Source organism: Callorhinchus milii, unplaced genomic scaffold, assembly GCF_018977255.1.
Source record: "Callorhinchus milii isolate IMCB2004 unplaced genomic scaffold, IMCB_Cmil_1.0 Scaffold1, whole genome shotgun sequence".
Lineage (NCBI taxonomy): Eukaryota > Metazoa > Chordata > Chondrichthyes > Chimaeriformes > Callorhinchidae > Callorhinchus > Callorhinchus milii.
In genome coordinates this window covers 74935035-74948216 of record NW_024704742.1, presented here as the reverse complement: position 1 = coordinate 74948216, position 13182 = coordinate 74935035, and the positions used below count along the sequence as shown (strand labels likewise).

The 13182-nt window shown below is 43.4% G+C and overlaps 1 protein-coding gene across 3 annotated transcripts in view; it reads left to right on the top strand.

Annotated features, from left to right (window-relative positions):
* The first annotated feature begins 1406 nt into the window (after positions 1 to 1406).
* Positions 1407 to 13182, top strand: part of LOC103177660 (beta-amyrin 11-oxidase) — a 64846-nt gene continuing 53070 nt past the window's right edge. Inside the window, exons 1-3 of one of the 3 annotated variants that reach the window (XM_007891921.2) lie at positions 1407 to 1555; positions 5799 to 6016; positions 8778 to 8855. In XM_007891921.2, the coding sequence (XP_007890112.2) occupies positions 5827 to 6016; positions 8778 to 8855 (268 nt within the window). In that variant the 5' untranslated portion in view covers positions 1407 to 1555; positions 5799 to 5826. Of the gene's footprint in view, positions 1556 to 5798; positions 6017 to 8582; positions 8661 to 8777; positions 8856 to 13182 lie in introns of all 3 variants that reach the window. The other 2 variants (XM_007891920.2, XM_007891924.2) reach the window with 2 other exon arrangements.

The following is a 13182-nucleotide window of genomic DNA, read 5'->3' as shown; positions in this document are numbered from 1 at the left end:
AGTAAGGAAACTTGCCCAAGGTTTCGCCCTCTGCCTGGAATTGAACCCAGGTCTCTCACTTGCAAAGCGAGTGCTCTAACCACTGAGCTACAGGACAAACATGACTAGAATGCCCTTCGTCCCTTCTCTGGGAGGTCCTTCAGGACAGTGTCCAAACAAAAGGACTGGGACTGATGTATCTTTCAATCATTGCCCTTAATATCTTCTCTTGAGCAGTGCAGAACCAAGATTCCGCACTTGGGGGCATCCACAATCATCTCCAACTGGGTGGTCCAATGTTCAAGATGAAGGGTACAGCACAACAGGTCCCCAGGTAAGTCCACCAGCAGCACAATACTATTCCAGCAAACAATCCTGTTAGAAAGGCTTGGAACAGATACACCAAGTCTTTCCCCCTTGATACCATCAAACACGTCATTGATGAGCACATCGAATAAGATGGGTGATAATGGGTGGTCTTCCTTACCTCCTCTGAAATGAGGCACATCAACATGATAAAGTGCTATATTAAATGGAAGGTTTATTATATGAAGTATTATAAATGCACTGGTACGTTACCCTGCATGAGGGACATGATATAAATGCAAGTTGTTGTCATTTATTTCAGCATTTAGTGTCTTGTAAATTCCACTTGGTTTGGTCCAAAAATTCCCATTCAGGCAACATTAAAAAGTAAGAGTTTTCACTGTTGTAGCACCTTAAATGCAATAAAATTCCAATGCTCTTTACGACAACCATTGTTACAGTTTTTTTCTATGTAAATGTGACAGCTTTGTTGAAATAGATTTGATAAATAGCTATAAAGTAAATGACTGATCTGGAGGGTTGTGGTTCAGACAATGGTATAAACTCTCTTGTCTTTACAAATAGTGTAATGTGATCTGTTACACCCAACCAAACAAGAACAACAAACAATAACAACCTGTATTTATGCGGGATAGCATCTTAGAGCACTGTTTAACATCCCACTTGAGTGTGACAGTTCTGCCCCGAAATGTCAACCTGGACATCAGCTTAAGGTCCAACTTGCCTGAACCCCAACCCTCTGACCCAGAACTAACATAAACCAACTTCAATTCGAAATCCACTGCTGCACATGAAGTGGCAGCATTGCCCCTGTGAGCCAAGCTGACACCTTCAAAAGAATACATTACATTGACATTTAAAAACCAGGCAATGTTGCAAATCATTTTCTCTCGGCTCCAATTGCTGGGGGGAAAAAAAAGAAAGGTTAACTCGTTGCAGAATCCGGAGTCTTTTGCCGGGGGTGCAAATGGCAGGGCTGAGCTGGGATCCTCACCACAGGTAGGTCTTGGACAGCTGTCAATCACTTCCCTGACCAATGGGTGCTGGAGGCGAGAGGTACCTGGCGAGGAGAGCCATCGAGGTGATGCTCATCCCGGTCAGGGACATGCGGAAGAGCTGCCATCTGCTCAGCGCAGCGCTCCATCACTGGTGAAGGTGTCACAGGATTGCTCGGCCGAGGCAGCGACAACCCGACACGTTGACCCACTGTTGAGGGGGAAGTGCGGGGGGCGGACGGCAGAGAGCAGTGGTGAGTGGGTGAGAGAGAGAGTGAGAGAGACTCGGTCACTGTGTGTGTGTGTGAGTGAGAGCCTCAGTCACTGTGTGTGTGTCTGAGTGAGAGCCTCAGTCACTGTGTGTGTGTGTGTGAGTGAGAGCCTCAGTCACTGTGTGTGTGTGTGTGTGTGTGTGTGTGTGTGAGCCTCAGTCACTGTGTGTGTGTGTGTGTGAGTGAGAGCCTCAGTCACTCTGTGTGTGTGTGTGTGTGTGAGAGCCTCAGTCACTCTGTGTGTGTGTGTGTGTGTGAGAGCCTCAGTCACTGTGTGTGTGTGTGTGTGAGTGAGAGCCTCAGTCATTGTGTGTGAGAGTGAGAGCTTCAGTCACTGTGTGTGTATGAGTGAGAGCCTCAGTCACTGTGTGTGTGAGAGAGAGCTTCAGTCACTGTGTGTGTATGAGTGAGAGCCTCAGTCACTGTGTGTGTGTGTGTGAGTGAGAGCCTCAGTCACTGTGTGTGTGAGAGAGAGAGCCTCAGTCACTGTGTGTGTGAGAGAGAGAGCCTCAGTCACTGTGTGTGTGTGAGAGAGCCTCAGTCACTGTGTGTGTGTGTGAGTGAGAGCCTCAGTCACTGTGTGTGTGTGAGAGAGCCTCAATCACTGTGTGTGTGAGAGAGAGAGCCTCAGTCACTGTGTGTGAGTGAGAGCCTCAGTCACTGTGTGTGAGTGAGAGCCTCAGTCACTGTGTGTGAGTGAGAGCCTCAGTCACTCTGTGTGTGTGTGTGTGAGAGAGAGAGTCTCAGTCACTGTGTGTGTGTGTGAGAGAGAGAGCCTCAGTCACTGTGTGTGTGTGTGTGTGTGTGTGTGAGAGAGCCTCAGTCACTCTGTGTGTGTGTGTGAGTGAGAGCCTCAGTCACTGTGTGTGTGAGTGAGAGCCTCAGTCACTGTGTGTGAGAGTGAGAGCTTCAGTCACTGTGTGTGTGTGTGAGTGAGAGCCTCAGTCACTGTGTGTGTGAGAGAGAGAGCCTCAGTCACTGTGTGTGTGAGAGAGAGAGCCTCAGTCACTGTGTGTGTGTGAGTGAGAGCCTCAGTCACTGTGTGTGAGTGAGAGAGCCTCAGTCACTGTGTGTGTGAGAGAGAGAGCCTCAGACACTGTGTGTGTGTGAGAGAGCCTCAGTCACTGTGTGTGTGAGAGAGCCTCAGGCACTGTGTGTGTGAGAGAGAGAGAGCCTCAGTCACTGTGTGTGTGTGTGAGAGAGCCTCAGTCACTGTGTGTGTGTGAGAGAGCCTCAGTCACTGTGTGTGTGAGAGAGCCTCAGTCACTGTGTGTGTGAGAGAGCCTCAGTCACTGTGTGTGTGTGAGAGAGAGAGCCTCAGTCACTGTGTGTGTGTGTGAGAGAGCCTCAGTCACTGTGTGTGTGTGTGTGAGAGAGAGCCTCAGTCACTGTGTGTGTGTGTGTGAGAGAGCCTCAGTCACTGTGTGTGTGTGTGAGAGAGAGCCTCAGTCACGGTGTGTGTGAGAGCCTCAGTCACTGTGTGTGAGAGTGAGAGCTTCAGTCACTGTGTGTGTGTGTGTGAGAGAGCCTCAGTCACTGTGTGTGAGTGAGAGCCTCAGTCACGCTGTGTGTGTGTGTGAGAGAGAGCCTCAGTCACTGTGTGTGTGTGTGTGTGTGTGTGAGAGAGAGCCTCAGTCACTGTGTGTGTGTATGTGAGTGAGAGCCTCAGTCACTGTGTGTGTGTGTGTGAGAGAGCCTCAGTCACTGTGTCTGTGTCTGAGTGACAGCCTCAGTCACTGTGTGTGAGAGTGAGAGCTTCAGTCACTGTGTGTGTGTGAGTGAGAGCCTCAGTCACTGTGTGTGTGTGTGTGTGTGAGTGAGTGAGAGCCTCAGTCACTGTGTGTGTGTGAGTGAGCGCCTCAGTCACTGTGTGTGTGTGTGAGTGAGAGCCTCAGTCACTGTGAGTGAGAGAGCCTCAGTCACTGTGTGTGTGAGAGAGAGCCTCAGTCACTGTGTGTGTGTGAGAGAGCCTCAGTCACTGTGTGTGTGTGTGAGAGAGCCTCAGTCACTGTGTGTGTGAGAGAGAGAGCCTCAGTCACCGTGTGTGTGTGAGAGAGCCTCAGTCACTGTGTGTGTGTGAGAGAGCCTCAGTCACTGTGTGTGTGTGAGAGCCTCAGTCACTGTGTGTGTGAGAGAGAGCCTCAGTCACTGTGTGTGTGTGAGAGACTCAGTCACTGTGTGTGTGAGAGAGAGCCTCAGTCACTGTGTGTGTGAGAGAGAGAGCCCCAGTCACTGTGTGTGTGTGAGAGAGCCTCAGTCACTGTGTGTGTGTGTGTGTGTGTGAGGGAGAGCCTCAGTCACTGTGTGTGTGTGTGTGAGAGAGAGCCTCAGTCACTGTGTGTGTGTGAGAGAGAGCCTCAGTCACTGTGTGTGTGTGTGTGTGAGAGCCTCAGTCACTGTGTGTGAGAGTGAGAGCTTCAGTCACTGTGTGTGTGTGTGAGAGAGCCTCAGTCACTGTGTGTGAGTGAGAGCCTCAGTCACTCTGTGTGTGTGTGTGAGAGAGAGCCTCAGTCACTGTGTGTGTGTGTGTGTGTGTGTGTGTGTGAGAGAGAGCCTCAGTCACTGTGTGTGTGTATGTGAGTGAGAGCCTCAGTCACTGTGTGTGTGTGTGTGAGAGAGCCTCAGTCACTGTGTGTGTGTGTGAGTGACAGCCTCAGTCACTGTGTGTGAGAGTGAGAGCTTCAGTCACTGTATGTGTGTGAGTGAGCGCCTCAGTCACTGTGTGTGTGTGTGTGAGAGAGAGAGCCTCAGTCACTTTGTGTGTGTGAGAGAGCCTCAGTCACTGTGTGTGTGTGTGTGTGTGTGTGTGTGAGAGAGCCTCAGTCACGGTGTGTATGAGAGCCTCAGTCACGGTGTGTGTGAGAGCCTCAGTCACGGTGTGTGTGTGAGAGAGCCTCAGTCACGGTGTGTGTGTGAGAGAGCCTCAGTCACGGTGTGTGTGTGAGAGAGCCTCAGTCACTGTGTGTGCGAGAGCCTCAGCCACTGTCTGTGTGAGAGCCTCAGTCACTGTGTGTGTGTGAGAGAGCCTCAGTCACTGTGTGTGTGAGAGAGAGCCGTCACTGTGTGTGTGTGTGAGAGCCCGTCACTGTGTGTGTGTGTGAGAGCCCGACACTGTGTGTGTGAGAGCCCGACACTGTGTGTGTGAGAGCCCGTCACTGTGTGTGTGAGAGTACCAGAGAGATTCAGTCACTGCATACATGTGTTTGTGTAGGTGGGGTGGGATACCCTCCCCCCACATTAGTTTGATATCATTTGTTGCATGTTGAATATTTGTTGTTGTCACAGTGCTTATCCTACTTGGGTTCAGCTCTGGCTTTCTGCACATCTGCATTTAACATCTAGACGCCCAAAGCAATCGCATTGTTGTAATTTTATTTCTCATTGTATAAACATTTATGGAAATCCAGTTTTTTATTGTTTCACTAGCTTCCTCCCTATGCCAAAAGCTGGATAATGCAGCACTTGTAAACCATGTGCTGTAAGCCTTTTATTAGCACTGGAAATGACCACATTTCCCTATGCAATTTGATTACATTACTCCTCCAAATGATTCCCTCCAAGTCAGCTTTGAATATTCTTATTGCTTTAAGGCTAAAAGATACAGGAATGAAAATCCAAGTTGACTTTAACATCAGATTTGAGTTAGTGAGACTCCTTTTTAGAAGAATACTTAAGGTAATTGGTTTTTCTAAAACTACAATTCTACCATAAATACAGTCATCCTTCTGTATTTTAAAAATAGTTTTTTATTAAAACTTTTTTGTGATTCTTTGAGCAGCTCATTACTACTCAAAACATGCAAAAATGTTGGCTGGTTTATTCCTTCATTATCTGAGTGCTACATAGTGACAGACAATTGGTGGAATGTAAACCTGCATTTCTCCCCCCACCCCATCCCCCCAATCTTGTGAGTGATATTAACTGAACAGATGTACAGCTTATATACACAAACATTTTAATAGATGGATTTTATTTAAGTATCGTCCACAAATACACAGTCACTTCACAGTAAATCCTGTGAAGCGCTTTGGGATGTCCTCCCGATGTGACTATACCAAATGATAGGATTATTAAATATGATCCTATATTTTTAAAGCTGTTACATGGGTCAGAATGCCTTATTACATATTATATCCATCGTTACACAATTGGAAGGTATTAAAATAATCAATAGGGAGTGATGGTTGTGTAATATAAATTATTATTTTTAATGATCCCTTTTCAGATTTTAATCCAGGAAGTCTTGAAGCAAGATGTCTCATATTCCTGGCAGTTCAGGATTTGCTTTAATGAGTGATAAATCAATGGAGTTTTATAAGGATCCTGTGAATTTTTGCACTAGCCGAATCCACAACACTGGGAGCAGAGTTTTCCAAGCACGTCTCCTCAACAAACCAACTGTATTTGTATGCTCTGTGAAAGGGATGAAAGAAATGTTGTGTGGTAAGTAAACTTATTTTGCAGTTAGAGTGGACAAAAAGTACCACATTGTAAGATTATGTCCCACAAGCTATCATTATACTTATCTGGTGAAAACAATTCTTATTGAATCATTGAACGATGCTCACAGAATCCTTGATTCCTATTGGGTAAGATGCAAACTTTAGTGTATCAGAACTATTGCTACAATTGAATGATTTTGTTTTTTTAATTAATATCTACTTATTGTTGCATTCAGTTTTGAAATCCCCAGCCTCATGAAAGCATTATTTCTGATTGGTGCTTCAAGAGGATTTTCTGTTCTCTATTCAAGTATTGTTTCCTATAATGTTTGTTTATAACCACAGTACTCTGTAGCATGGAGTCCCATAACTTACTGATTTGACCACTCGCCTCGCAAGCGAGAGGACCTGGGTTCGATTCCCGGGCAGGACGAAACATTGGGCAAGTTTCCTTGTCTACCCAGCAGTAAGTAGCAACTCTATTGTTGTTGTTGTTGGCTTTTCTGGGGTTAATATCCCTTCAAAACAATAAATAAATTAACAAATTTTGGCCTCTCAATCCAGAACTGTTTCTGGGACACTGCTCTGTGTAAATGGCTGCTGCATTTTTCCTGCAAAACACAGTCAATTCACTTTACCGTATATTCTGTGAAGTGCTTTGAGACATCTCGGAGACGCGATAAGGGGCAAAATGAAATCCAAGGATTATTATTTTTATTATTATTAATTTGGGGGTTCTTAATGCTTGACTCCTGCTAATTTGCCCCTAAATTATTTGGATTAGGTTAGCAATGTGTGTCCAGGGTGAGAGTGTGCACTGCATACTAGGCTAATGGAAAAAATGCATATGTGGAAAACTCACAACGCTTAGTTTGGAGAATTTTAAGCATCGTAATGGATTTAGATGCCTGGCTGATGAAAATAAATGTTGCTACTTTATACAGTATTTACTCATTAAATGGAGAATCATTTTAGTATTTCTTTGGGCTTCCCTGAAGTAAGTCTCAAAAATGAAAATCTGTTCAATGAACTGAAACAACTACATGCACACTTTATATTGCATCCCGTGAAGCTCTTTGAGATGTCCTCCTGATGTGAAAGACTCCATACCAAATGTAAGGATTATTATTTATCATTATAAATGTATAACACAGAAGAAGGTCAATTGGCCCATAGTATCTGTGCTGTCTCTTTTAAGAGCAATACTTTCAGTTCCATTTACCTGCATTTTCCTCTGCACCCTCTCTATAGCTTTGACATCCTTCCTAAAGTGGAGGGACCAAAACTAGGCACAATACTCTAACTCTGGTCTAACTCACAATTTGTACAATTTAAACATCAACTGTTTTGTTTTATATTCTATACCCTTGTTTATAAAACCTAGGATCCCATTAGCTTTCTTCACAGCTTTTTCACCTTTAAGGATTTGTATATTTTAACCCACTCTCTCTGCTCTCCAAATCCTTTCAAAATGTTACCATTTATCATATTTGGTCTCCTTATTCTTCCTCCAAAAATCTATTAGCTCATACTTTACTGTAAGTATGATATTTAATCTGCCATCTCTTGAATCAATCTACTGGTCTATATCCTGAAGGTGCTTATATATATATATATATATATATATATATACTTCTGATTTTTCCTTGCGTTTGGTATAGCACCTTTCATGTCAAGAAACCATCTCAAAGCATTTCACAGGATATTCTGCGAATTTATTGACAGTGTATTTTTGGTTGTGAACGTAGCAGTCAATTTTGCTCACAGCAATGTCCCACAAACAGCCATGAAGTGAATAACCAATTTTCACTTGTAAAATGTTGACAAGACACTCGGAGAAACTTGCTTCTCTTTCTACATGTAGCACTCTCAGTATTGTATTGGAGTAGCATGCAAGTTCAAAGTCCCAACATAGGCTTGAATCCACAACCTTTTGACTCAGAGGCGAGAGTGATTCCAACTGGACCAGGCTGACACACAGATGTCTTTGCTGCCTCCTTTGATTCCACAGTCTTCCCCCACCCCACCTACCCACCTCCTCCCAACTTGGTGTCATCTGAAAATGTGCCTGAAAATCAGGTCATGAATATAATTTAAAATTAATCTTTGCATTGGATATAGCGCTATAACAGAATGAGCACCTCATTGCAATATGAAGTAACACATTACGCTAATAAGCAAGGTCCATATATACATCATGAAAAGTATTTATCAACCTGGATTTATATGCAGCGTTGAACTAAGCAGCACCAATTGTTATGATCTACTTGATGATGTGTATTTGATGTACCATAATGATTTTTTGAGTCTTTAATTGTTCCTATTTTTGGTAGATGTTTGCATTGTGTTTGTATAAAGGTAACCAGAAGCAAGGTTATTGTGTTCAGTGGGTAATGTATATAAAATGCTATGATTGTTTTGGCATAATTCATTGACAATTCTATGAGGTCACTCTGTGCAACTACACAAGCTTCCCTGAACTGTGTGTTTTTGAATGACTTGCTAGAATGTCTATATGCATAATTTAATCCATTTTAATCTGGAGTTCTAACAAATTGCTTTTGCAGATAAAATGTCAATATTTGCAAAGGATCCTTCTACGGTTTTACATCAGTTATATGGTGCCAATCTAGTAACAACAAATGGTAAGATAGAACAGTTGTAAATAAAAACAGTATTAATGTAAAATATGTCTGAAGAACACTGAAGGTGAATGATCACTCTGGGGTATCCACAGCATCATATGTGTCACTATTTTACAGAAAAAGTCAATGTTTTTGACACGGCCTATACTGCTTCTATGTGTAAGCTGTTTGGAGACACCATCTGCTTCTGTAATGGTATGTTCCCTATAGTATTTATTTGAAGAAAACAGTGTAACTACATTAAAGTTATGAAATCACAGGATATGATCTCAGTAGAGCATAAAGTGAAAATCTAGTTATTAGAAAAACATTACCCCCACTATCCTAAAAGGTAATTATTTCTTAAATATTGAAAAATGCTTCAGACTGCAGATATGATAATCCCATAATCAGAGTATGATTATTGTATGTACTTGAAGATTTGTTTTAACTACATTTGGTTAATAAATTTGTCCAAATTAAATGCTGCATGGATTAATAAACAGCAAAACTTTTGGTCAATTTTTTTTAGAATGATGAATATGAATTAGATTCTATTTTTTCCCGCTTATTAAATCTTCCCTTTCTTTATTTCTTATTTTCCTATTGATACATTTTAGTGTGTTTTTGTTTATTTTTCCCTGCTGCACTTGGGTATAAACTTGTCCTGCATGCACTGTAGAATATTCCTTAACAATGTCCATTGATCCTCAGTTGATTTGTGCTTGAGTAATGCCTCCCAGTCTATATCTTTTAGCTCAGCCCTCATACTCTGAAGTTTGCATACCTAAAGTATACTACAGGTTGGAAAAAAAATTGTAAATAATTACCCTCCCCAACTCCCTCTCTGCTGCCATGGAATCATCTGAATTCCTGGGCTTTCTCCTCCAACAGCCTACCCAACTTGGTCATTCCTAGGTCATGGCACCTGGCTGAAATCCTACCTAATGATCCATTGACAGATCTGGCTGGACCACATCAAAATCTAATGCTCCACCCTCGACTCCACTAAATTGTCCTTCTACTCCATCTCCTTGGCCTTAGCCATCCCCAACTCCAATCGCGAGGAGATGCCGGACTTTCTCAAGACCAAAATCGAGGGGATACACTTGGCTGCTACTTCTGCCTTCCGTACCCCTACCCCCTCTCCACCTCCCTGTCACACTACAGCCCCAACCTATTCCCTCCCTCCACACCTTCTATCCTGTCTCCCTCTCCTCGCATCTCCATGTCCAAAATGAAGCCCACCACCTACTTCCTAGACCCCTATCCCTACCCCTCTCCTTACCTCCCTGCTCCACCTCCTTGCTTCTCCATTAACAGACATTAACCTGTGCTTAATCTCGACCACTATTCCTACCCGCTTAAAAAACAGCCATCATCACCCCTATTCCTCAAAAAAAAACTCCCTGGACCCATCCCTGCTCTCAAATTACCGAAGCATCTCCAACCAACCCTTTCTTTCCAAGGTCATCGAACAAATTGTTGCTTCCCAGCTTTGCTCCTTCCTCTCCCACCACTCCCTTACAAACCCCTTCAATTGTGTTTCCGCACTGCCCATAGTACAGAAACAGCCTTAGTCAAGATCACAAACAACATTTTGCCTCCTCATCCTTCTTGACCTCTCTGCTACTCTCAACACTGTTGACTATGCTATCCTCCTCCACTGCCTCCCCTCTCAGTTCAACTTTCACGATCTTTGGCCACCTCCTTTTCAATATCTATATGCTCCCCCTTGGTAACATCGTCTGCAGACATGGGGTTAACTTCCATACGTATGCAGATGGCACCAAACTCTATCATTTTATTTCAGATACTTCTAGCATTTAGTTATGCATCTAATTGTTACCCTTTACCCCTTTAACTTTCCTATCAGTTTCCGAGTCTTGTTATCTGTTGCTTTTGGGGATTCTTGCCCTTTTAGGTATTTTCCGTATTTTTTGTTTTATAATAATTTCAACTTTACTTGTCTCTTCCTGGTAGTCAGCATGCCAGAGCTCTTTTTCAACCAAAGCTTCCCCCCCACCCCTTCCAAATCTAGTTTGAATGAACCACAATTGCTGCTTCTATGTTTGTACCAACAGTGTAGCTCCTCATTTAGTTAGGTGAACACATTTTTCCTATAGACACTTTGCTACAAAATATTTCCGGGTTATCCACAAACTTGATTCCCTTCTGCACACACACTCTCCCTAACCAGTTGTTGAAGCGACTCTCTTGCTCGTTTATCCATACTCCTGGATAATACAGATAGTAACCCAGACACCAGCACCATTCCCCATTCTCTTCAAAACTCCTCACCAGCCCCACAGCTTCTTGCTTAACTCTCAGATCTTCTTTCTATGATGTAATCTGTCGCTACGACTGGATTAACTTTCCCTCATAATTTCATCTGACCTTATTTTTATATCACAATCTTTGCCATATACAGCCTTATTTATGTTATCTTCCTTGCAGATCTTCTTGTCCACAAACATTGATGAGTCCCTGAATACCATGGCGTAACTGGTAACCTCATGTCTTCTCCATTGTGGAGTCCTGTAGCTCAGTTGTTAGAGCACTCGCTTTGCAAGCGAGACACCTGGATTCAATTCCAGGCAGGGCGAAACCTTGGGCACGTTTCCTTACACCTCACGCCTGATAATAATCCCTCCAAAACAATAAAAAAATTGGTCATTTTCAATCCATGACTGTTTGTGGGACACTGCTGTGTGCAACTGGCTGCCGCGTTTCGCTCACAAATATACGGTCAATATTTACAGTATACTCTGTGAAGCGCTTTGAGATGTCTAGAAGACGTGAAAAGTACTATATCAAATGCAAGGATTATTATTATTATTGTGATACACTTAAACTGTATTGTTTCTGGCTCAACTCATGTGGGATCTCTACATTTGTTTATCTTACCTTGTCAGTGGTCTCAATACTTATCTCATCATCCTCATTGGAATCCAATACTAGGTCCCTGAGTCCAAGACCAAAGTTCTCCTGATTGACTCCCATCAGCATCTCCACACATCAGGCATTGACAGAATCACCATCCATGGCTGCACACTCCACCTCACTGAGCCAGTCTGGAACCTTGGGGTTTTGTTTGACCCTCAACTATCCTTTCTACCCCATGTCCGTGTTATAAACCGTTCTGCTTTCCCCCAGCTCCGCAACATCGGCCGGCTCCACCACTGCCTCACCCCTCAGGCCGCCGAAACCCTCATCCATGTATTCATCACATCTGGCTCAACTACACCAACACCGTGTTTTTGTCGGCCTTCCCATTTTTCCCTCCACAAGCTGCAGATCATCCAGAACTCTGCAGTTTGTGTCCTCTTCTGCACCAGGCTCCGTGACCCCATTACCCCCTCCCTCGCCTGGCTCCAGTGGCTCCCCATTCCTCAGAGGATACAGTTCAAAATCCTTGCCTTCAAGGCCCTCCATGGCCTTGCCCCTTCCTACCTCTGACCTGTTGACCCCATATCAACCTGTCCATTCCCTTCAATTGGCTGATGCGTTTCGCTCACAAAATATACAGTCAATTCACTTCACAGTATATTCTGTGAAGCGCTTTGAGACGTCTAGAAGACGTGATGAGGCACTATATCAAAAGCAAGAATTATCAAATTATTATTGTTAACAATTTCTCGGTTGAGCTGTGGGAAACCAGTTTAACCGCTTTATCCCACATTGTTGCCAAGAAACTTAAGGTTCCAAACTAAAATCTGAAAAGACTTAGACTTGCTATGTTATAATTTTCTTAAATCGTTTCCTGCTAACTATATCTATAAGCCTTGTACACAATTCTCCAACGATATTGTTCTAAATTCCCTACTTACAAAGTTTTTTCTTGATTTCAAGTAATTCAAAGTTCTTTGCTTGGGTGGAGTGCCACATGCCCCCCCTCTGTTCAAAGATTTACAAAGAATGTATGGCATGGAAATAGGCCATTCCTGTTGTTTACAGTCCACATGATTCTCCACCGACTCCTTACTCCTCCCAATCTCTTCTGTTCTCCTTTCCCTGATGTGTAGATATAGCTTCCTCTTGAATGCAAATACACTATCTGATTCAACCATTGCTTTAGGCTGCGAATTACACAATCTCAGCAGTGCCAGTGAAAAATGTAATTGCCATTTTTTTTCAGGTGAGGTGAGATTGCGTGTACAGGATGGGTCTGGAGCATTCAAATTATGGTTCTGGTGTCTAACATTCTATTTATTCAAGCTGCACATTGAAGGTCCCATGGTTTAATGTACTGTGCTCAAGGAAATAAGTCAAAGTCCTGAGAGGAGAAGTGCTATGTAGCAGGGTGCCCAGTGAATTGTGGAGGGTCAACGAGGATGTGCCTTTTGAGTCTGTGGCCAGTATTTTTGAGTCTAGGAGGTGGCACCCCTATCTTTGCATGAAGTAAATACCTCCTAAATTATCTTAGATCCCCTAGTCGCTGTGTTATGCTTGTGTCCCCTGGTTACGGTTTCCCGAGCCAGGGAAACAGCCTATTTATGTTAACCTTATCAAATTCTTTTATAATTTTAAATGCCTCCATTAG